Source organism: Myotis myotis, unplaced genomic scaffold (assembly GCF_014108235.1).
Source record: "Myotis myotis isolate mMyoMyo1 unplaced genomic scaffold, mMyoMyo1.p scaffold_m19_p_4, whole genome shotgun sequence".
Taxonomy (NCBI): domain Eukaryota; kingdom Metazoa; phylum Chordata; class Mammalia; order Chiroptera; family Vespertilionidae; genus Myotis; species Myotis myotis.
Genome location: NW_023416346.1, coordinates 119,906,070 through 119,931,471, shown reverse-complemented (window position 1 = coordinate 119,931,471; position 25,402 = coordinate 119,906,070). Strand labels below are relative to the sequence as shown.

At 45.5% G+C, this 25,402-nt stretch overlaps 2 protein-coding genes across 3 annotated transcripts in view; both read left to right on the top strand.

Moving 5' to 3' along the window:
* The window catches only part of MBTPS2 (membrane bound transcription factor peptidase, site 2), a 58,616-nt gene that overhangs the window by 16,357 nt on the left and 16,857 nt on the right, over positions 1 to 25,402 (top strand). For both annotated transcript variants that reach the window (XM_036305074.1, XM_036305073.1), the window contains 4 exons: positions 3,672 to 3,775; positions 7,542 to 7,669; positions 19,649 to 19,767; positions 21,129 to 21,309. In XM_036305074.1, the coding sequence (XP_036160967.1) occupies positions 3,672 to 3,775; positions 7,542 to 7,669; positions 19,649 to 19,767; positions 21,129 to 21,309 (532 nt within the window). The remainder of the gene's footprint in view (positions 1 to 3,671; positions 3,776 to 7,541; positions 7,670 to 19,648; positions 19,768 to 21,128; positions 21,310 to 25,402) is intronic.
* On the top strand, positions 9,472 to 14,475 carry YY2 (YY2 transcription factor). The gene has a single exon (XM_036305072.1). The coding sequence runs from the start codon at positions 11,419 to 11,421 to the stop codon at positions 13,138 to 13,140; it is 1,722 nt and encodes a 573-aa protein (XP_036160965.1). The 5' UTR covers positions 9,472 to 11,418; the 3' UTR covers positions 13,141 to 14,475.

The following is a 25,402-nucleotide window of genomic DNA, read 5'->3' as shown; positions in this document are numbered from 1 at the left end:
ACCCCGGCAGTGGGGGACCAGACCAGCAGGGGAGGGCAGTTGGGGGCGATCAGGCCAGCAGGGGAGGGCAGTTGGGGGGACCAGGCCAGCAGGCAGGTGAGCGGTTAGAAGCCAGCGGTCCCAGATTGCGAGAAGGATGTCCGACTGACGGTTTAGGCCCGAGGTGTCCCTGATTGGAGAGGATGCAGGCTGGGCTGAGGGACACTAGTCTATAATAATAAAACCATAATATGCAAATAGAATAGCAAAATGACTGTCCGGACAACCACACTATGACACACACTGGTGCCAGGCCAGCCAAGGTGGGTGTGATTCAATTGGTCAGGGAACCCCGCCATCACCCCACAATTACCCCACAGAGGGAGGCTCAGGCCACCAGCTGGCAGGACAATTGCCCCAAAGAGGGAGGCCCAGGTACCCTCTTCGGGGTGATTGATCAGGGGGCTCCGCAATCAATTGCCCCAAAGAGGGAAGCCCAGGTCACTGACCAGTGGGCTGCAGCGGGTGGGTGGGGCCTCTCTCTTCAGGGCGATCAATCACGGAGCCCCGGCCAGGCGAGCGGAGCCTCCCTCTGTGGGGCTATTAATTGCGGAGCCCTGCAATTAATCACCCCAAAGAGGGAGGCCCAGGCTACCCAGCCGGCGGCACTGCAGCTAGGTGGGCGGGGCCTCCCTCTGCAGGGCAATCTATCACGGGGCTCCCGGACTGCAAGAGCTTGCAGGCTGAGCTGAGCCCTCCCTCCCCATCCTCCATCCCCCCCCCAAGTGCATGAATTTCATGCACTGGGCCTTTAGTATTTATAATAAAAGCACAATTTAAAAAAATATGTGTACATAACAAGATAGAAAGACTGCATTAAAACATTGAGAATGGTTTTTTATTTGTGTTCTGGGAGCAAGATTATAGGCTTCTCTTTATCTTTTCAGTTTTCAAGTTTTCCTGCTTTAGACATCTACACTAATAAAAGACAACAGTGCTAATTGACTGTACCTTCACTATGCCCATCAGCCAATCAGAAGAGTATGCAAATTAACCCAACAAAAATGGCCGTTAAATTTGCATACTGCAGGCGGGGCAGGATAGCACGATCCACCGCTGGCCACCATCCTGGCCTCCCCTGTGCAACCAGGGGCGGCAGGGCAATCCGCCACCCCGCTGCCATCCAGGCCTCCCAGGAGGGCCTGCTCCCGGGTTGCCATGCCGATCCGCCAGCGGTGATCTGTGAGCAGGAAAGCGCTGCCCGCAGGCATCCAGCAGAGCCAGCTCCCGGGTCACTGTGGCAATCCCCGAGTAGGAAAGCACTGCCTGCAGGCAGCACCCAGGAGGGCCTACTCCTGGGTCGCCGTGGCGATCCGTGAGCAGAAAAGCGCTGCCTGCAGGCAGCAACCAGCAGGGCCTGCTCCCCGGTCGCGGTGGCAATCTACGAGCAGGAAAGTGCAGCCTTCAGGCAGCACCCAGCAGGGCTCGCTCCGGGGTTGCCATGGCGATCCGGCAGCAGCGATCCGTGAGCAGGAAAGCGCTGCCTACAGGCAGCACCCAGGAGGGCCTGCCCCCAGGTCTCCACAGTGATCCGTAAGCAGGAAAGCGTGGCCTGCAGGCAGCACCCCACCCTGGCCCCAGCTCAAGGGAGAGAACAACACACAGTGGAGGCCAGGAGCCTGAGAGATCAACACAGAAGGGCGCCTGCTCCAAGCCTCCACAGTGTGGCTGGGGGCAGGCCCGCAGCAGACACAGACACACATATACACACACAGGGCGACTGCTCTGAGCCTCCTACACAGCTGGGGGCACGCCCCCAGCAGGGACACACACACACACACACACACACGGGGTGCCTGCTTGGAGCCTCCGATGTGGCTGGGGGCACGCCCCCAGCAGACACACACACACACACACACACACACACACACACACACACACACACGGGACGCCTGCTCTGAGCCTCTGCTGCCAGACTGTGGCCGTCAGTAGGACATCCACTGAGGGCTCCCGGACTGTGAGAGGGGCAGGCTGGGCTGAGGGAACCCCACCCCCCAGTGAACGAATGTTGTGCACCAGGCCTCTAGTATTTTATAATTAACTTAAAACAGTAACTAATAATAGAAAGGAGGAATTTTCTCCAGAAGAATACCTTCAGGGTCCCAACTCCTGGACTGTGAGAAATAGATGCTCAGTATAGTATTGATGCCTGGTCGGCCCCACTTAGCCTAATTTATAGAATCTCTCCTTGATAATTAACATAACTTGGGAGTGATTATTTATCTTATGAGCAGATTCTTGGGTATCTAAAAAATAATTTAGAGGGGGGTAAAGGAGGGTAAAATGGGAGATATCTGTGATACTATCAACAATGAAAAGTATATTTAAAAAATAAAATGAGCCCTAGCTGGTTTGGCTCAGTGGATAGAGCATCAGCCTGTGGACTGAAGGGTCCCAGGTTCAATTCCAGTCAAGGGCACATGCCCGGGTTATGGGCTTGTTCCCCAACGTGGGGGGCAGGAGGCAGCCAATCAGTGATTCTCTCTCATCATTGATGTTTCTATCTCTCCCTCTCCCTTCCTCCCTGAAATCAATAAAAATATATATTTTTTAAAAATAAAATGAAAAAAAAAATAATTTGTCACACAGCCCTTAAATCGCAAACTTCCCTTGTGTATGCAATGATTTATATCTATACAACATCTTAGGAGCACATGTTTGCAAGACAACTTTTTGTTGTTGTTAATACTCACCTGAGGATATTTTTCCATTGAATTTTAGGGAGAGTGGAAGACAGAGGGAAAGACAGACAGAAACATAAACACATTGATTGGTTGCCTCCTGCAGGAGCCCCAACCAGGGCCCAGGCTATGGAGGAGTCTACATCCAAGGTTCGTGCCCTTGACTGGAATCGAACCCAGGACCCTTTGGTTGGCAGGCCAACGCTCTATCCACTGAGCCAAGCCGGTTAGGGCACAAGACAACTCTTGATTCTTCCCAGGTCCTTAATATGTACGAATGTTCCAAATGCCGTACCTTCTGCATTAAATTTCAATTTTAATACAATATTTATGTATCACTTTGCTCCTACCCATGTACTGGACAAACTGATACAATCAAAGTTATGGAAGGTATAGTGCTCCCACACCAACAAGGCGCTTTATTACACTACCTTTAATTAACATCTCTCATATAACTTGAGAATACTAAAAGGAAATTCATTGATGGGGGTGGGGATATCCTATATTACTCACATAAGTACTTGGAACCCTGCAATAACAATATAGGGGAATAGAGGAAGAACTAGGAATTGTAACAAGAATTCCCAAATCAGGCTTCCAGCTGACTCCTTCAATGTCGCTCCACAGTCCCTGGCCCCTGGCACTTTGCCAGGCTCTCTAATTCTTTCCGGTAGTGAAAACTACAGGAAGCTAAAATTTCAGCTTTTTAACCTGGTGTTTCCTTTTCTCTTTAGATTGGTATTTTGCTTAATTCAAAAGCTGCCTACTTCAAAAAATGACTGGTGTTTTTACTTTTATTATGATAGAAATGAAAAAATGAACCATTGATATTCACATTATTTTTAGTTTATAGAACTATCAGCTTCGAAGTTCAAGCTTTATTACAAAGTGAACATCATGTTCTCTTGCTACCCAAGTGTGTGCTTATCATTGTGTCTATGAAATTTATAGGTTCCTGGTATAAATTTACCCGTCAATCAACTGACATATTTCTTCGCTGCCGTCCTCATTAGTGGTGTTGTACATGAAATTGGACACGGGATAGCAGCCATTAGGTAATGATATTTACCTTTTTATTTCTACTACATGCAAAGCAGCTTGCATTTAGGAGATTTTATTACTAAAATCTGCTACATTTGATATTTTTCTTTCTGTGCATGCTACCCAGTTTTATCCGTAATTATTGAGGTACCTTCTCTTTTGCAGAGGAGATTTATATATTAATGAATATGCTCAGTTAACCGTATGTATAACTATAATCTGGGTCTTTCTATCCTTTGCCTTCTATCAGCATGGTTATATCCTCATGGTGCTTCATGATTTTCATCTAATCCTGAAACCTAATCTTTCTATTCATCATTGGGTCAGAATGATACCTTTGCATTGCTTTCTTAGTACTTTGTTTGGCTTATCCGTTGAAATACTTTCCTGCTTTAACTCATGGCCTCTGCTAACTAGAGCAAGAACATTGAAAGCTCTGGGTTTGTTAACAAATTTCATAGCCTATTGAAACACTGAAGAAGATAAGGGAGGATGAGAACTGGGACTTCCTTCAAGTATCATGCCCTCTTTTTGTTGTGACTACCCAAATGTATCATGATTATAGCTATTTTAAAGGATCCTAAACCTATAAAATCATGATGGGCGAGAAGGTGAGTCACAACTCCCCTTCACTCCCACTGATAATTACTGCCATAAGGAGTACACATGCTGATGGGGATGTGTTTTATCCGTTCGGTGTATGGACCTGATTAAAGGTGTTAGATGAGAAGATTTAATCACTTATTACTTTCCACTTGCTTATGAAAAAGAGTCTATAGATTGGCAATAAACCCTCATCTTGACAGATCACATACTGCTACACAGACGTGCTATGTAGTGGTTTAAGTGGGTGGCTGCCCTTTTTTAAAATCTCTTTCACCTTTGCTTCCACATTTTTAGACTTGCAGCCCTAAGGGTTTTACATATAAAACAATTGTTATTAACAGTTTAATAATTCACAGTATAATGTGGTTAATTTTTTTAAAAATATATTTTATTGATTTTTTACAGAGAGGAAGGGAGAGGGATAGAGAGTTGGAAACATCGATGAGAGAGAAACATCGATCAGCTGCCTCCTTCACACTCCCCACTGGGGATGTGCCCGCAACCAAGGTACATGCCCTTGACCGGAATCGAACCTGGGACCCTTCAGTCCGCAGGCCAACGCTCTAGCCACTGTTCCAAACTGGTCAGGGCTGGTTAATTTTTTTTTTATAAAATCACAACTGCTGATATAAAGTGAATTATACAGTCCTCTGATGTATTTAGTACTAAGTGATAGCACAGTGTATTTATATAGTGCTTTTTTCAGAGTAACTATTTGGTCTTAGGAGGCTGTTAAGTATAATTCCATTTTTAGAGAATGAATTGATATATAGTTCTCCTAAGGAAAGTCTGAGCATAATGCATTTTTAACAGTACCTCGTTTAATGTGAATAAACCTCTACGTTCATTTATAATAGCACAGACAGCCCTAGCAAGTTTGGCTCAATGGATAGTGTCAGCCCGCGTACTGAAGGATCCTGAGTTCAATTCTGGTCGAGGGCAGGCACGTACCTTGGTTGTAGGCTCATTCCTCAGTCTTGGTCGGGGCATGTGTGGGAGGCAACCAATCAATGTGTCTCTCTCTGACATAGATGTTTGTTTCTCTCTGTCTCTCCACCTCCCTTCTACTCTTTCTAAAAATCAATGGAAAAATATCCTCGAGTGAGGATTAACAAAAAAAAATACTAGTAATATAAAAGCTAAGACAAATATAAATATTTAGATAATGTAATTGAATTATATTTTCTACTGTGTCCTCGGAAAATAATTCAGACTAAACCATAAAAATGTTTTTTATTTAGTTTCTCATAGAAATATTAAACTTTTCTTTATATATATATATATATATATATATATATATATATATATATACACACACACACACATACACACTAGGGGCCCGGTGCACGAAATTCGTGCACTGGGTTTGGGGGGGGGGGGGAGAGTGTCCCTCAGCCCAGCCTGCCCCCTCTCACATACTGGGAGCCCTCAGGCATTGACCCCCATCACCCTCCGATCGCCTGATCGGCCCCTTGCCCAGGCCTGACGCCTCTGACAGAGGTGTCAGGCCTGGGCAGGGGACCCTCATTTCCCCCCATCACTGGTTCCGCCCCCCGCCCAGGCCTGATGCCTCTGGCCCAGGCGTCAGGCCTGGGCAGGGGACCCCCCACTACCCCCCCATCACTGGCTCCGCCCTCACCCAGGCCTGATGCCTCGGCCAGAGGCGTAGACCCCCATCACCCTCCAATCGCCTGATCGGCCCCTTGCCCAGGCCTGACGCCTCCGCCAGAGGTGTCAGGCTTGGACAGGGGACCCCCATCTCCCCCCGATCACTGGCTCTGGCCCCCACCCAGGCCTGAGGCCTCTGGCCCAGGAATCATGCCTGGGCAGGGGACCCCCATCTCCCTCTGATCGCTTGCTCCACCCCCCCCCCCCAAGCCTGACGCCTCTGACCCAGGCTTCAGGCCTGGGCAAGGGGACCATCATGTCCCCCCAATCCCCGGCTCCGCCCCCCGCCCAGGCCTGATGCCTCTGGCCCAGGCATCATGCCTGGACAGGGGACCCCCAGCCCCCCGCCCAGGCCTGATGCCTCGGCCAGAGGAGTTGACCCTCATCACCCTCCGATCACCAATCACCAGATCGGCCCCTTGACCAGGCCTGAGGCCTCCGGCAGAAGTGTCAGGCCTGGGCAGGGCACCCCCAGCTCCCCGCGGTTGCAGGCTCCGCCCCTGCCCAGGCCTAACGCCTCTGGTCTAGGCGTCCGGCCCGGGCAGCGGGACCCGCAGCTGCAGCGGCCCCGCGATCGTGGGCTCCGCTTTAGGCCCAGGCAAGGGACCCCTAGCTCCCGGGACTGCCAGCTTCGACCGTGCCCAGCTCCCATCGCTGGCTCCACCCCTACTTCCTGCTATCACTGGCCAGGGCGGCAAAGGCGCCTGATTCTCCGATCATGGCTGGGGGGCAGGGCAAAGGCGGCCCCCCCCAGCTCTTAGCTCCCCCCTGGGTTTCCGATCACTGTCAGTGGCAGGGGGCTTCTTCCTGCTTTCCCTTTCGCCTCCCTGCATTGTGCCTACATATGCAAATTAGCCGCCATCTTGTTGGCAGTTAACCGTCAATCTTAGTTGGCAGTTAACCGTCAATCTTAGTTGGCAGTTAACCGCCAATCTTAGTTGGCAGTTAACCGCCAATCTTAGTTGGCAGTTAACCGCCAATCTTAGTTGGCAGTTAACCGCCAATCTTAGTTGGCAGTTAACCGCCAATCTTAGTTGGCAGTTAACCGCCAATCTTAGTTGGCAGTTAACCGCCAATCTTAGTTGGCAGTTAACCGCCAATCTTAGATGGCAGTTAACTTGCATATAGCCCTGATTAGCCAATGAAAACGGTAGCGTCGTACGCCAATTACCATTTTTCTCTTTTATTAGTGTAGATATATGACTAATTTCAAGCTGTTTGTTCAGCATATTTGTTTCTAAGAATTTTCAAGTTAAAAGCCTATTTCAGAATTTCATTTTATAAAATGCAGTTTCATAGATGACCAAATATGTACGTTATTGTAAAATTGTGAGATAAATGATAGCTAGATAATCATATATGTAGGATAACTTTTTGACTGTCCAGAGAGACTTGTTTTTCCAAGTAAGAATTTGCACTACAGTGGGAAGTACTAAAATTACGTACATTATTAATTTGAAAAGTGCAATACTAGTGCTAAATTTCTTTCTCTATGTGATTTCTTAGGGAACAAGTTCGATTTAATGGCTTTGGGATTTTTCTCTTCATTATTTATCCTGGAGCATTTGTTGATCTGTTTACCACTCATTTGCAACTTATATCACCAGTCCAGCAGCTAAGGATATTTTGTGCAGGTAACAGATTTAAATGTTTTTATTCTTCTATGTGTTGTTAGTGGTTTTATGGAAAATACTCAAATCACAAATTAAAAGCATCTCATCTTTCGGTTGATAAATTCAGTTTATAAGAATCTCAGTCAAAAGTAGTAGAGCAAGCCCTAGCTGGTTTGGCTCAGTGCATAGAGCATCGGCCTGCGGTCTGGGGGGTCTTGGGTTCGATTATGGTCAAGGGCACATGCCCAGGTTGCGGGCTCAATCCCCAGTAGGGGGGGCGTACAAAAGGCAGCTAATCAGTGATTCTCATCATTGATGTCTCTCTCTCTCTCTCTCTCTCTCTCTCTCTCTCTCTCTCTTTTTCTCTTTCTCTTTCTCTCCCCCCTTCCTCTCTGAAATCAATAAAAATATATTTTTAAAAAACAACTAAAACCAACATAATTTTAAAAAGACAAAGTACAATGAGTTGAACATACCATGTGAATAGAAAATATGACTAAAGCATTAAATGAAGACAGAGGAGCACTTAATCATATGGAGTATAATCCACAATGAAAATGTAATTGCTGCAAGTCTTACTGTATCAAGTAACAAATCATCAAAACGAAAATGGAGAAAGTACAAAGAAAGCAACAGGTATAAGAAAAGAGACTCCTATCTCTTGATACTTGGCACATAGGTATGAAAAAGTCAGATCATAAAAGCTGTTAATAAGAAAAAAATAATTATGTCAAAATCGTACCACAATTTATTTTCAAGTGCTCATAATACATTAAAAATTGTCCAGTTTCATTCAAAACAATCATTATAGTATATTTAAAAGTAAAAATGAAATAATGTATAAAGTTTTGCTAAAAGGAAAATTAACTGCCTTCAATAGTTATGGAATAAGTGAAAGTAAATCAGATAAGCAACTGAAGAAGTGAGGGGAAAAAACTATAAAATGGTTCAGAAATTATTATAATTTGTAAGGATATAGGCAGAAAATAATAATTGGAAAATAAAAATTGGAAAAAATAAAAACTGTAACTGTTAAGTCCAAGAGTTAGTTCTTTGAAGGGAAAAAAAAAAAACAATGGGAGAAAGCTTCTATAGACAGAGTTAGCAGTCAGATTGGGGAATGACAGTGGATAGAAAATTAAAAATTATAAAAAGGCTCTTTGTTCATCTCTGCAAAAAATTTTCAAAATCCTGGATAGTTATTTAAAAAAATAATAAATAGCCTAAATAAAGCCCAGAAAGATAGAAAAAAAAAGTATATACACAGGTTAATTACAATGAGAGAAATTAAGAAAGTTGAGGAAGGATGCCTCTGAAAGTTTCGTAGGTGGAATTCTTTCAAATCTTGCAGAAGATTTTTCTTTTTAATTCCAATTTAGTATAAACTTTCCAGAGCACATAGAGAAGGAAACTAAGATTTTTTTCTTAGGCCAATAAAACTCAGATAAAAGCACCAAAAATACTCTGCAGTCACATGATGTATCTAAGCAAAGCAAGGATAGTTCAACATTAGGTAGTCTATTTGAATATGGGAAGCATTATTAAACTTTAGGGGGGGGGGAATCTTCATATCAGCAGGTATTGAAACATATTTAATAGAATTCAATATCTATTAATAGCTAAAAAACAAAAATCTTTAGTGAAAGTAGAAATAGCTGCATACTTACTAATGATATAACACTTCTTTGACAGTGGTTCTCAGCCTTGGCTGCACATTAGAATCACCTGGGAATCTTTTTAAAATCCTGATTTCTGGGCCTCATCCTCCGGAAATTCTATTTCTTTGTTATGGGGTGGGGCCACAACATTAGTAACAAAGAAACAGAATTTCCGGAGCATGAGGCCCAGAAATCAGGATTTTAAAAAGATTCCCAGGTGATTTTAATGTGCAGCCAAGGTTGAAAAACACTGACTTAGAAGCATTCCTATTTAAAGGACAAGACAAGCAATTCCGCTGTCAAATATCACTGATACTATTAGATGATCTATAAGTGTGAATCAGTGCAATTAAATAAGAGGGAAAAGAGTATGAATATTTAAAAGCCCCCCCCCCACCACCAATACTGTTATACACCCGAGGAGGGAGATGGATAAAATAAATGGAAATGAAATATAGAAAAATTCAGTAAAGAATCTGCTTCGTGAATTAATATTGAAGAAGCAATAGCCGGTAGACAGAGCGGCCGGTTAGTGAATTAATATTGAAGACGCGATAGCGGGTAAAGGGAGCGGCCGGTTAGTGAATTAATATTGAAGACGCGATAGCGGGTAGACGGAGCTGCCGGTTAGTGAATTAATATTGAAGACGCGATAGCGGGTAGACGGAGCGGCCGGTTAGTGAATTAATATTGAAGACGCGATAGCGGGTAGACGGAGCTGCCGGTTAGTGAATTAATATTGAAGACGCGATAGCGGGTAAAGGGAGCGGCCGGTTAGTGAATTAATATTGAAGACGCGATAGCGGGTAGACGGAGCGGCCGGTTAGTGAATTAATATTGAAGACGCGATAGCGGGTAGACGGAGCGGCCGGTTAGTGAATTAATATTGAAGACGCGATAGCGGGTAGACGGAGCTGCCGGTTAGTGAATTAATATTGAAGACGCGATAGCGGGTAGACGGAGCTGCCGGTTAGTGAATTAATATTGAAGACGCGATAGCGGGTAGACGGAGCGGCCGGTTAGTGAATTAATATTGAAGACGCGATAGCGGGTAGACGGAGCGGCCGGTTAGTGAATTAATATTGAAGACGCGATAGCGGGTAGACGGAGCTGCCGGTTAGTGAATTAATATTGAAGACGCCATAGCGGGTAGACGGAGCGGCCGGTTAGTGAATTAATATTGAAGACGCCATAGCGGGTAGACGGAGCGGCCGGTTAGTGAATTAATATTGAAGACGCGATAGCGGGTAGACGGAGCTGCCGGTTAGTGAGTTAATATTGAAGACGCGATAGCGGGTAGACGGAGCGGCCGGTTAGTGAGTTAATATTGAAGACGCGATAGCGGGTAGACGGAGCGGCCAGTTAGTGAATTAATATTGAAGACGCGATAGCGGGTAGACGGAGCGGCCGGTTAGTGAATTAATATTGAAGACGCCATAGCGGGTAGACGGAGCGGCCGGTTAGTGAGTTAATATTGAAGACGCGATAGCGGGTAGACGGAGCGGCCGGTTAGTGAATTAATATTGAAGACGCCATAGCGGGTAGACGGAGCGGCCGGTTAGTGATTAATATTGAAGACGCGATAGCGGGTAGACGGAGCGGCCGGTTAGTGAATTAATATTGAAGACGCGATAGCGGGTAGACGGAGCGGCCGGTTAGTGAATTAATATTGAAGACGCCATAGCGGGTAGACGGAGCGGCCGGTTAGTGAGTTAATATTGAAGACGCGATAGCGGGTAGACGGAGCGGCCGGTTAGTGAATTAATATTGAAGACGCGATAGCTGGTAGACGGAGCGAAGAGGGTGGAGGGGTAGCATACGGGTATTAGCGTGACCTGGTATGAACGAACGTGACCCCACGCATGCGCCAGGGTATCGGGAAGCGCATGCGCTGGGTGCCAGGATGCCCAGAATTCCCCGCGTCTAAGCCTAAACCGCCAGTCAGCGCCACTCTCTGCCCTTCGCGCCTTTTCCGCGGAGCGGAGCGGAGCGCGAGCCCTCCCCGGCCTGGGGCCTCGCGCTCTTTCTCTCAGCTTTTCCGCCACCTTCCGGCTGCCCCGCCCTGCGCTGCCGCCTGGTCTAGCCGCGAAAGCCTCGTCAGAGCTCTCAGCCATGGCTTCAAACAACTTTATCTACATCACCCCAGAAGACATGGAGGAGGCTGTCGAGTTAATGGAATTACACCAGGTACACCTAGAGACTATTGCTATGCAGGATATCGCTGTGGACGATTTTGCTTTGGAGAATATTGACATGGAGAGTCTCGCAGTCGAGAGTATCCCTTTGGAGAATATCTCCATGGACAATATCTCTTTGGAGAATATCTCCATGGACAATATCCCTTTGGAGAACATCGCTATGGAGAATATTCCTTTGGAGAATATTTCTTGGGAGAATATCCCTTTGGAGAATATCGCGATGGAGAATATCCCTTTGGAGGCTATCTCTGAGGCGAATGTCGCTGTGGAGAATATCCCTTTGGCGGATATCTCTGAGGCGAATGTCGCTGTGGAGAATATCCCTTTGGCGGATATCTCTGAGGTGAATGTCGCTATGGAGAATATCCCTTTGGCGGATATCTCTGAGGTGAATGTCGCTGTGGAGAATATCCCTTTGGCGGATATCTCTGAGGAGAATGTCGCTGTGGAGAATATTCCCCCAGAGCTCACAGCGATGGAAACCGTTGAGTACCAGGATATCAGCGGCAGTTGGGTCCACGGTGGCCACCACAGTTCACCTCTGATGGCGCTGCAGCCGTTCCTGGTTAACCCGAACAAAGGGAACCACGACCAGGAAATGATCATGGTGCAGACCCAGGAGGAAGTCGTGGGCTATTTCGAGTCCGACAACGAGCAGGCTAGCAACTTCCAGGAGCAGCCGGTGCCTGTCCCGGTGGAAGAAGAAGCCTACTTCCAGGAAACTCCGACTTCCCTGTCAGACTCCGCGGCATCATCGCTCAAGAAGCCCAAGAAGCTCCGCATCGGTCAGCAAAGCGCCGCCAGCCACGATCAGCAAAGCACCACTAACGGCGGTATGAAAAGCACCACCAGCAACGGGAAGCAAAGCAAGAAGCACGGCAGCCACGGCAAAAAGCTCCGCATTGGCCAGCAAAGCGCCACCGGCCACGGTATGGAAAACGCCGGCAAGGGTAAGAAACGCACCGCCAAAAGCGCGGCCGGGGCGGCGGGAGGCAGCGGCTCGGAGGAAGGCAACAGAAAGTGGGAGCAGAAGCAGGTGCAGGTCAAAACCCTAGAGGGTGAGTTCGCCGTCACCATGTGGTCCCAAGCTGGTGAAAGCGATCAGGAGATTGAAGGACAGAGTCCGGTGAACTTACCGGACTTAGCTCCTGATTATTCAGAGTATTTGACGGGAAAGAAACTTCCTCCTGGAGGAATACCTGGCATTGACTTATCAGATCCCAAACAGCTGGCAGAATTTATTAAAGCGAAGCCCAAAAAGTGCAAAGATGACATTCCAAGAACAGTACCTTGCCTTCATAAAGGCTGCGGAAAGATGTTCCGGGATTCCGCTTCTATGAGAAAACATCATCACACCCACGGTCCTAAAGGCTACATATGTGCAGAATGTGGCAAAGGTTTTATTGAGAGCTCAAAACTAAAACGGCATCAACTGGTGCATTCTGGAGAGAAGCCCTTTCAGTGCACATTTGAAGGCTGCGGAAAATACTTTTCCCTGGATTTCAATTTGCGTACACATGTGAGAATCCATACAGGTGACAGGCCCTATGCCTGCCCCTTCGAGGGTTGTGATAAGAAGTTTGCTCAGTCAACTAACCTGAAATCTCATATCTTAACGCATGCTAAGAACAAATAGCCAGTGAAAAGGAGAAAAGATCCTTTTTTGATTCTTATATATCTAAGGGTCATGTTTTCATAGATTCGTTTAAAAAGTTAAAAATATATGTTTATGTTGTTAAGATGTCATGTTTTAATAGAGTAGTAAAAGTTAAAGGTTAAAAAAGTGAAAAAAAGGTTAAAATATGTATAAGATTACATTGTTCTGTAATATCATTTGGAAAACATGGTGTTTTGTCAAGTTTGATCCCAAAAAAGGATAATTCATAGACTTCACATCAAAAGACTTTTTATGCAACTGTGCTTAAAATGGGACTTTTCATATTCAAGTTCACCTATTTACAAATTTTTAAAGTTCTGTATTTTCCAAATGTTCATGTTTATACTTTTAAGAATATGTTTAATAATTCTATGTGTGGTTTTTATGGAAGTTGATAACTGCTTACTGTAGATTTTGTTTATGAGAATGAACGGTCATATACATACATGAAGTATTTTCCTGTTTAAAAAGAGGTTATATAGGTTTTGTTTGCTATCTTAATTTTGGTTTTATTCTTTGCTATTAACATATTTTGCATAACTATCTTTTAGCTGCATGAGTGATGTATATGTAGTATTGAATAGTAGATGTGGTTAGTACTGTTCGTCAATTTAAACCCATTTTAGTCAATTTAAACCCATTTTAGTCATTTTATTTCTAATACTGCCAAATAGTGTTATTTAGTGTAATTTCTTTGCTTCTTCGATTAGAAAGTGCTGCTCAATTGTAGTTGTATTGTTTTTATAATGACTTTTATAACATTTGATATGTACACCTTATATAATAGAAAAAGCAAAAGTGAAATACCTGTTCTAAATAAAGAAAAAAAACACTTGCCTGTATAAATACCATAGCTAGAAAACAGGGAGGATGCTACTGGCATCTGGGGAGTAGAAGCGAAACATCCTGCAATGCATAAGGAATTATCTGCCCCAAAATGCCAATAGTAAGAAAACCTGCTCTAGAGAAAGTAAAATTGTAATGTATTCCTTTAATGTACTTATAAACATTAGTGGACAAGAGGTTGTTTAAATAAAGGAAATGTGTTTTCAACCACCGTTGTTGCTTCTTAACCATCATGGGCAAATTGGGACTCTAGGGGGGTGGTCTGGTACAAGTTGCATCCCTGTCTCAAGAGAGGAGGGGAGAGGAGGTTGCCCAAATAATCAGGAATCAGTGCTGCTGAATTACCCGCTGATTTGTTCGGAGGGAGAGTTAATGAGGATGCAAGCATCTAGGTAATCCTGGTAGGCTTTTTCATCCTGGCTTGGAAGGAAAAGCTGAATTTAGCACATATAATGGTCACAAAGCTTATCAGTGGGAATGTTTTGTGGAATTGTGTTGGGACTAGCAACTTGGTGGGTGATGAGGTTATAGCTGTATTCCAAAATTAGTTTCATTAGAGTAAATTTCAGTGGGTCAAAGAATTAGTGATTTTTTTGGTTTGTTGTTTCAATTGTGTTTTTTAAGTGATGCCATGAAAGTAATACAAGAAAATACAGGTATCTTCTATAATATTGAACTGGGAAAGGCTTAGTACAAAGGAGCAATTTGACCACACCAACATTTAAAATGTCTGCAGCCTTAGCTGGTTTGGCTCAGTGGATGAAGCAGGGACCTGTGGACTGGGGTCCCCGGTTCAATTCCGGTCAGGGGCGCATGCCGGGTTGTGGGGGCTCAATCTCCAGTGGGGGTGTGTAGGAGGCAGCCGATCGATGATTCTCTCTCAACATTGATGTTTCTGTCTCTCTCTCCCTCTCACTTCCTCTCTGAAGTCAATAAAAATACATATTTGAAAAAGTAAAATGTCTGCATAGGCAGCCTATAAACCAAACCAAACAATAACCTGGATGAAAAAATTTAAATGCCTCTTACAAAAGACCAAATTCCTTAATATGTACATTGCAAATAATAATATATACATATTAGTAAAACAAAAAGCAACCAAGTCAAAAAATGTAAATAGGAAATGGATATGGTTCTCAGACAAAGGAAATAGAAATAGCCTTTTAACAAACATGAAAATGCTCTTCTAAGTCTCTCATAATTAAAGAACTAGAACCTAGCTCTAGGCGGTTTGACTTAGTGCAGTGGTTGGCAAACTGCGGCTCGAGAGCCACATGCGGCTCTTTGGCCCCTTGAGTGTGGCTCTTCCACAAAATACCGATTTCTGTGCACAGGCCACGAAGTTTCAATTGCACTGTATGTGCGCGCCCGCACTGGTATTTTGTGGAAGAGCCACACTCAAGGGGCCAAAGAACCGCATGTGGCTCTCGAGCCGCAGTTTGCCGACCACTGGCTTAGTGGATAGGGTGAAGGGTCCCAGGTTCAATTCTGATCAAGGGCACATATCTCGGTTGCAGGCTCCTCCCCGGCCCGGCAGGAGGCAACCAATCGATGTGTTTCTCTCACATCGATATTTCTCTTTTTCCCTTTCTCTTCCATTCTCTCTAAAAATCAATGGGAAGCTGATTTTTAGTCAGTCCTCCAGTGATGATTTTAAAAAAAAATAAATAGAAATTAGAACAAATATTTTACTTTTCACCTAGCAGATGGCAAAGTCTAAAATTACAGTAGCATCTGGTGTTGTTTCGAAAGTGGGAAAACATGCCAGTTATGAGAACATAAATTAATACAAACTCACTGGAGGTCAATTTTAATGCACATATTTTTGACCCGACAATTTTATATCTGTGTAATTTTTCGTACCCTCACAGATGCGTATTTAATTAGGTACATAACAATATGAGTAAAGCTGTTGAAGCATTGTATGAAAAAGTTAGTAGGGAACCTTAAGTCAATATGTTAAAAAAAAATGGGTTACTCTGTAGTGGATATAAGAAATGGGATAGGTATGAATGTGCAGATAAGGGAAAAGTCCAAAATTGATAAATGAAAAAGCAAAGGTAATTTGATATCTTTGGTGTTTTTAAAAGAACTGTGTATAGAACAGAAAATACTGTCATGTGTCCTGGACTAGACTTGCTCTGGATATTTTTAGAATGTAACAACTTAAAGCACTCATATAGGGGTAGCGGGGTCCATCTTACAATGTGAATATGGTGTGTGGAACATATTAGCTAGATATCTGGCTGCTGTAATAACCAAAAATAGCAGGCTTAAACTCTTATAAAACATTCCAAATGTAAGTAGCTCAGCGCTGATATAATTCTACTAGGGGCCCAGTGCACGAAATTCGTGCATTGGGTGGGGGGGGGGAGTGTCCCTCAGCCCAGCCTGCCCCCTCTCACATACTGGGAGCCCTCAGGCGTTGACCCTCATCACCCTCCAATCGCAGGATCGGCCCCTTGCCCAGGCCTGACGCCTCTGACAGAGGTGTCAGGCCTGGGCAGGGGACCCTCATTTCCCCCCATCACTGGTTCTGCCCCCAGCCCAGGCCTGATGCCTCTGGCCCAGGCGTCAGGCCTGGGCAGGGTACCCCCAGACCCCTCCGATTGCTGGCTCTGCCCCTTGCCCAGGCCTGATGCCGCGGCCAGAGGCATTGACCCCCATCACCCTCCGATCGCCTGATCGGCCCCTTGCCCAGGCCTGACGCCTCCGCCAGAGGTGTCAGGCTTGGACAGGGGACCCCCATCTCCCCCCGATCACTGGCTCTGACCCCCGCCCAGGCCTGAGGCCTCTGGCCCAGGAATCATGCCTGGGCAGGGGACCCCCATCTCCCCCTGATCGCTTGCTCCACCCCCCCCCCCAAGCCTGGCGCCTCTGACCCAGGCTTCAGGCCTGGGCAAGGGGACCATCATATCCCCCCAATCCCCGGCTCCGCCCCCCGCCCAGGCCTGACGCCTCTGACCCAGGCTTCAGGCCTGGGCAAGGGGATCATCATATCCCCCCAATCCCCGGCTCCGCCCCCCAGCCCAGGCCTGATGCCTCGGCCAGAGGAGTTGACCCTCATCACCCTCCAATCACCAATCACCCGATCGGCCCCTTGACCAGGCCTGAGGCCTCCAGCAGAGGTGTCAGGCCTGCGCAGGGGACCCCCAGCTCCCCGCGGTTGCAGGCTCCACCCCTGCCCAGGCCTAACGCCTCTGGCCGAGGCCTGGGCAGGGGACTCCCCGCTCCCCGCGATCTCCCGCTCTGCCCCTGCACAGGCCTAACACCTCTGGCCGAAGCATTAGGCCTGGTCAGGGGACCCCCAGCTCCCCGCGGTTGCAGGCTCCGCCCCTGCCCAGGCCTAACACCTCTGGCCTGGGCGTCCAGCCCGGGCAGCAGGGACCCGAAGTGGCAGCGGGGGGCGCCGCGATCGTGGGCTCCGCCCCTGCCCCTGCAAGGACGCCTCTGGCCGAGTCGTCCGGCCCGGGCAGCGGGGACCCGCAGCGGCAGCGGCCCCGCGATCGCGATCGTGGGCTCCGCTTTAGGCCCAGGCAAGGGACCCCTAGCTCCTGGGACTGCCAGCTTCGACCGACCGTGCCCAGCTCCCATCGCTGGCTCCACCCCTACTTCCTGCTATCACTGGCCAGGGCGGCAAAGGCACCTGATTCTCCGATCAAAGGCCCTGCCCCCCACCTCTTAGCTCCCCCCTGGGTTTCCGATCACTGTCAGTGGCAGGGGGCTTCTTCCTGCTTTCCCTTTGCCTCCCTGCATTGTGCCTACATATGCAAATTAGCCGCCATCTTGTTGGCAGTTAACTGCCAATCTTAGTTGGCAGTTAACTGCCAATCTTAGTTGGCGGTTAATTTGCATATAGCCCTGATTAGCCAATGAAAAGGGTAGCGTCGTACGCCAATTACCATTTTTCTCTTTTATTAGTGTAGATGATTTGGGCAACTCAGGCCTTTTCTGTCTTGTTAGCTTATAACACTCAAAAAAGAGGGGACATCTTACAGTGTGAATAAGGTATATGGAACATGTATTAGCTAGGTATCTGGCTGCTGTAATAGCTAAAACTAACAGGCTTAAACTCTCATAAAACATTCTAAATGTAAGTAAATCAAAGCTGATATAATTTTGTGATTTGAGGGATTCGGGCCTTTTCTGTCTTAGCTCTGCCGTTCCCAACATGCAGCTTCTATGTTATGGACTCAGGTTTAGCTCCCTCCTATGGCTACATTCCAGCCAGTAGGACAGGGATATTCCCATCATTTCCACTCACATCCTCTTGGGCACAACAGTCATATAACCATACTCAGCTTCCTGAGAGTCTGGGAAATGTCTTTAGGTTGCATTTCTATCATTACAGAATATTGGTTCTCTACTGCTGATGCTATCACCCTCCTGAGAATGTTTGGAATGTGTGGGGTTGGAGGTATTCATTGGTTGTCTGACAGGGGAGCAGTAACGGTATTTAATGGATGGAGCCAGGCATGCTAAATATCCTGTGATGTTAAGGACAGACTTGCTCAACTAAGAATCATGCTACTCAGAGTGCTAGGAATGCCCCGACCCGGCCTATGACAGAAACTAGCAGAAGTGAAGGATAAGTTTAGAGGGAGGGGTTATATAGCCGCGTGCCAGTGTATGTTTAGCACCTGGCTCTGAAGGGGAGGGTGGGGATCTCTGATATTTAGCTTCTGCTGGTTTCTGACTCGTAAATATGTGGTCCCACCGTGGCCAGTTCAAGGTGCCAACCTGAAGTTCCTAATTGGGAAGGGATGCGCATAATTGTCTGTGGCAAGCTGGTAGAAACAGACTCCAGCATTCCACTGAGTTCATCTAACCATTTCTGTATATATGATGGAGGTGGTTATAGTCTGTGACATGATGGTAGGTACATCCTCTATTTGGCCCACCAGTAACATTCTCTATAATAGTTTTATTCTTAAAACAATCTCTTTTTTTCCAAATACCATTTGGATTTCCATACCCCAGTTCAGCAAGAATGTTGATTCCATCTTAGCTTTTATGTGGGTAGTTTTAACATTCTTTCAAAGACCACAAGTACGAGCCCGCACCAGCATGGCTCAGTAGTTGAGCGTCGACCTATGAACTAGGAGGTCACAGCTCGATTCCCAGTCAGGGCACATGCCTGGGTTGTGGGTTCAATCCCCAGTGTGGGGCATTCAGGAGGCAACCGATTAGTGGTTCTTTCTCATTTATGTTTCTTTCTCTCCCTCTCTCTGCCTCTCCCTCCCTCTCTGAAATCAATAAAAACATATTTTTTAAAAAGATCACAAGTATGTTTACATTAATAATACATACATTTTCAGAAAAAAGAGACTATAATAAATAGAAGAGATTCTATTTGTGTTAAATACATATGTATATTAGGTATATATAATAGGATGTAGGTTTTATTGGTGTTAAATCATATTAGCATGTGGTATTTTTAATGTGGTATTAACATGCTTATTTTACATTTTAATATATGAAATGGAAGAGATGTCTAACTGAACATCCGTCTACTGTACTAATAAGTAGATCTATGTGCCTCACAGCTTCTTCTGGTTATGTAAGCCCAGGTGTTATGAAGTCCAAATACCTATGTCACTTCTGCCCCTGGTTCAGCTTATTCCTTTTTTTCTCTTTTCAGGTATCTGGCATAATTTCGTCCTTGCACTCCTGGGTATTTTGGCTCTTGTCCTCCTCCCTGTGATCCTCTTGCCCTTTTACTACACTGGAGTGGGGGTGCTTATCACTGAAGTTGCTGAGGTAAATAATGGATTACTTGGGCATTTTTTTTTACCAGATTTTGTGATGTAACACTTAGCATTTTGTGTCAGGTGCTTTTTAATCAAGTTCTCCTCATAGCCCTAGATGGTTTGGCTCAGTGGATAGAGCGTCGGCCTGCGGACTGAAGGGTTCCCTGTTTGATTCCGGTTGAGGGCACACACCTTGGTTGCAGGCTTGATCCCCAGCCCCGGTCCGGGCTTATGCAGGAGGCAACCAGTCGCTGTTTCTCTCTAACACCCATGTTTCTCTCTGTCTCTCCCCCTCCCTTCCATTCTCTCTCTAAAACAAAAGTTCTCTTCCTAGACAGAATGGTCCGTTTCTCCTGGAGAAATTATTGCCAATCCTTTCAAATTGAACAGTTTTGTGGAATACATTGTCTTTTTAAAAATACTAAAAATTGTTTCTGTTCTGAGTTACAAAAATAGTATAAAGATTTTCTACCTGTAATTTGTTGATAAAATGCATCATTTACTTTTACTGTTTATTTTTATAATTCTGCTTTTTAGTAAAAGGTCTCTTCACATTTGAAACCTAGGCTAGCTAGCTAGCCAGAACAATTCCTGGGAGCTTAGGTCTTCAATTCTGTATTTTACTCCCTTATTTAATAACTACCGAGATAGCATCAAGTCTTCTATTCAGACTTAGGGAAGAGGAAAATTGCCTTCCTGAGCAACTGGCTCACATATTCATTGTGCTGACAGTATCATCTGCATATTTGGGACTGTGTCTAAATAAGGACTTTTACAATTTTATCCATGGAAGACATAGGAAAATGAAGGCATTCTGATGACTACTTTCACACCAAAAAATAATTAGCAGTTTACCCAAAAACTATTAGTTTAATCTTAACAGTTGGCAAGTGGGATTTTGTTTTTTCAGTTGCAAAAAATCCAAAATCTTGTAGAAGTAGGAAAAGTATAATTGTTGGGTTTTGTTTTAATTTTGTAGTATTTTCCATCTTGGATTCAAAGCTGGATTGTTTTGTATATTATTCAAATCGTCTACTTATTCAATTCAGTGTCTTTTTTTATTTATTTTTTAATATATTTTATTGATTTTCTACAGAGAGGAAGGGAGAGGGACAGAGAGTTAGAAACATCGATGAGAGAGAAACATCGATCAGCTGCCTCCTGCACACTCCCTACTGGGTATGTGCCCGCAACCAAGGTACATGCCCTTGACTGGAATCAAACCTGGGACCCTTGAGTCCACAGGCCAATGCTCAATCCACTGCACCAAACCGGTTAGGGCTCAATTCAGTGTCTTTAACGATTATTTGCTCAGATTAGTCATAGCTTGTTTTCACACATTCTCTGATTTGTTTTTGCCTTTTTCCCAAGGACTCACCTGCAGTTGGACCCAGAGGTCTTTTTGTGGGAGACCTTGTTACCCATCTACAGGATTGTCCCGTTACTAATGTACAAGATTGGAATGAATGTCTAGATACCATCGCCTATGAACCCCAGATTGGTTACTGCATAAGTGCAGCAACATTGCAGCAGTTAAGCTTCCCTGTTAGAGGTGTGTATATTTCTCTCTGTATAAGATAATGCTTCAAGCAGTAGTACTTGCCACTCACAAATCTTAGATTATGTCTATAAATTTATTTTTTTCTAATTTGTTTGAAACAAATCAGAAAAGTAATAATAGGCCCAAACTAGTAAACATTCTTGGTGAATTGGATACTAATACGTATGTTTCTTTTATTATAAATATTGTTATTGAACCTCTAATTTTATAACATCATATTTGAGTTTCAGGAGTCTAGAATCTAATTCTTTCTGTATAAAAAAAAAAACTTGTGTGCTCTGTGCGGTGGTGAGTGGGTGCCACTGAGGGGACCCGCTGCCATGTGAGAATGTGCCAGCCCCACCAAATGCCCATGAACCTTCTCCCAGTGCTGCCCAGGCCACTGGGCCCGGCTACCCTGCTGCTGTTTGGCCATGGCAGTGGCAGGCACCAGGGCACCAGGGCCCAGGAGCCAGGCGTGGCGGCAGCACTAAAAAATTGAGCAGTATGAGGGAAAGCAGTATCTGGACTCACTGAAAGAGTATCTGGAATTGAAACTCTAGAGTATAGATGGGGGTGCCCCAGAGACCGTCCAGCCCTCAGAGGTCTGGGTGCTGGCTGCCCAGCCCAAGGCCGACAAGGGCATAGTGTTGCACTCACAGAAAATAACTTAGATGGCACCATTGCAGAAAGAATAACTTTCAGCGAGTTTTATGTTCCATGGTGTGGTCATTGTAAGAATCTGACTCCTACTTTGGAAGAACTCTAAAAAGGAATTCCCTGCCCTAGCTGGTTTGGCTCAGTAGATAGAGTATCGGCCTGCGGACTGAGGGGTCCCGGGATCGGTTCCAGTCAAGGGCATGTACCTTGGTTGCGGGCACATACCCAGTGGGAGGTGTGCAGGAGGCGGCTGATCAATGTTTCTGACTCTCTATCCCTCTCCTTTCCTCTGTAAAAAATCAATAAAATCTAATTTTTTTAAAAAAGGAATTCCCTGCACTAGTTGGTTTGGCTCAATGGATAGAGAGTTGGCCTGCGGACTGAAGGGTCCCAGATTCTATTCCGACCAAGGGCACATGCCTGGGTTGCAGGCTCGATCCCCGGTAGGGGGCATGCAGGAGGCAGCCAATCAATGATTCTCTCTCATCATTGATGTTTCTCTCTCTCTCTCTCCTCTCCCTTCCTCTAAAATCAATAAAATATATTTTTTTTAAAAAGAATTCCCTAGTTTGGTAGAGGTCAAGATCGCTAAAGTAGACTGTACTGATGGACAGAGTACAGAAGTAGGCAAATGTAGGTTTATAGTTATGAGTATTAGAAATACAAAGTCAGTGAGTATAATGGTGGCAGAGACCTTGGATCGTGGCACTTTGTTCTGCAATGGGCAAAAGGTGAACTTCAAAAATGCAGGTGTGAGTCACCTATCATGCCTGGCCGCCTAGGGAAGAGTTAAATCATGTGGATGTTGCTGAGTTTCAAGGTGAATGTACTAAACTTGTGGTATCTTCTCTTTTTTTTTTTTTTTTAAATATATTTTATTGATTTTTTACAGAGAGGAAGGGAGAGAGATAGAGAGTCAGAAACATCGATGAGAGAGAAACTTCGATCAGCCGCCTCCTACACATCTCCTACTGGGGATGTGCCCGCAACCCAGGTACATGCCCTTGACCGGAATCGAACCTGGGACCTTTCAGTCCGCAGGCCGACGCTCTATCCACTGAGCCAAACCGGTTTTGGCTTCTCTTTTTTTTTTTTTAAGCCAACACACTCTATAGATTCTTTATTAAGTTTCTTTAAACATGTAACTCATGATCACTTTGCAAACTATTTTCAGTGGCAATCTATCATCCCCTTTAACCTTCTCTTGATGAAATTGAAATGGTTGCCTTTGAGTCTAAAATAGAGTTGAAGAAAATCAAATTGCTGGACTATTTTTGCCTCCTGAGTGATATTGGTGAAAGCATCATCCAAAGCAGTTTTTGAACTGCTTACAAGTCTGGAAAGGTAGCCATGTGACAGTATTGATATTCCTCTGATCTGAAGGTCCCATTGACTTATTAATAATGTGGTTAGTCTGTGGCTTGGGGCAGATTTAAAAAACACTGAAACCCCATGCCTCTGGAAGATATTTTCACAGCCACTCCTGGATTTTGTTTCTGTTAATACTGCTCTCATCAGGAGAGGTTTGCCATGATGGAAGCAATGGTACTTTTGCCCCATGCCTGCGTAAGATAACGCTGATTCCATAATCTTATGTGTGTCGATATTTGTCAAATACTGTTCAAGGGATACCTCTTTATTTCTCATGAGTGAAAGATTTCATTGGTTAGGTTAACACGAAGTCAAGGTCCATGTAAAGATTTTTACGATTGCCATCACCGGTTTGGCTCAGTGGATAGAGCATCGGCCTGTGGGCTGAAAGGTCCAGGGTTCAATTCCGTTCAAGGGCCTGTGCCTTGGTTGCAATTGATGTTTCTAACTCTCTATCCCTGTCCCTTTCTCTCTGTAAAATCAATAAAATATATTTAAGAAAAAGATTTTTAAGATTTAAAATCGATGTTTCAGTCCATGTTTAAGATTTGATGTCTCCCATGGAAAACGTGGGCATAGGAAGTTCCACAAGGCTTGTCTTGACTATCCTGTTAACTCATAGAAAGATTCTGGGGCAAGAGAACTAGAGAAGCTTTTCCAGGTCCTGGTAATGGGGACCAGGGGAACATTGCAGCCCCACTACAGGGCCCTAACTGGAAGCAGTTTCAGTTCTGCTCCTAGGTAGTCCTTGTAGAGGCTCACTGTGAATCATTTGCCTTCCGGAGGCTGACCCTCTGCTTCTGTATGAAGAGTGGGATTAGAGCAGCTGCTGCTATGCTCTTCCTGGGCCCGAACCAGTCATCAGTCCCTTTGGCTTCTGCTCGAGGGAGCGGCTCATTCCCCTCCATCCCACCAACACGATACTACCCTTCCTGTGCTGCTTGCAGTCCGTGTCACAGTCCCAGTCCGCCAGTCATTGTCGCAGTCGTCGTCAGTCCGACTCCCCCCCCCCCCCCCCCCCCCCGTCGTAATCTTAATCTTTACCAAAGAGCAGAGCCCCTGCCGGGCCTGCCATGCCTTCTCCCCCAGCCCCCCACCCCACCTATCTTCCCGTCGCACCCCTGCCCCGTCTCCCCTCCCCCACCTCTCTGTATCCTCTTCCCCCCACCCCGCGCCGCCATGGGCTGTGTCAGAAACAGTAAGACTAAGGACCACCGCATCAAGGAGAAGGCCAATAAAAAGATCTAGAAGCAACTGCAGAACAAGCAGGTCTACTGCTGCTGGGTGGAGGAGAATCTGGTAAAAGCACTATTGTGAAGCAAATGAGGATCCTGCCTGTTAATAGGCTTAATGGAGAGGGCAAGGTAGAGGACCCGGTCTGTCGCAGGATGCTAGGTGCAACAGCGATAGAAATATTACCCTTAGGTGATGGCTACCTTTCATCTGCTTCCAGCTATGTCCCCGTTGCTCTTGCATGCTGGAATTGTCTTAGGAACTTCGAATAAGAATACTATTCTGTTGTGGGGGGAGGGGACCTATACCTAACCTCTAAAGATAACTAGGGAGAGGGGGAAAAAAAACACCAAAAAATGGTCAAGGCTTGTTTTGACTATTCTATTAACTCATAGACAAGTCACAAAAACAATAACAAAAATGGAATAAAATCCTTAATTGTTCAAAGTGTATTGTGATATCCAAAACAGGCATGCATCTACGTAAAAAGTCAGTCAGTTTACTGTACCAAGAGTTGGCATTTGAGAAGCAGTGACAAGTCCTTACTAAACAACTACTGTGTACTAGATGCTAGCCTAACCCTGCCATTGCTAATCCCTGCCTGCTGCCTGCTCTTTTCTGTGACTGTTCTGCAGTAAATACAGTATTTTTTTTTAAATATTTTTTATTGATTTCAGAGAGGAATGGAGAGGGAGAGAGAGATAGAAACATCAATGACGAAAGAGAATTATTTATCGGCTGTCTCCTGCACACCCCACACTGGGGATCAAGCCGGAAACCTTGGCATGTGCCCTTGACTGGAATCAAACCTGCACCCTTCAGTCCACAGGCTGACGCTCTA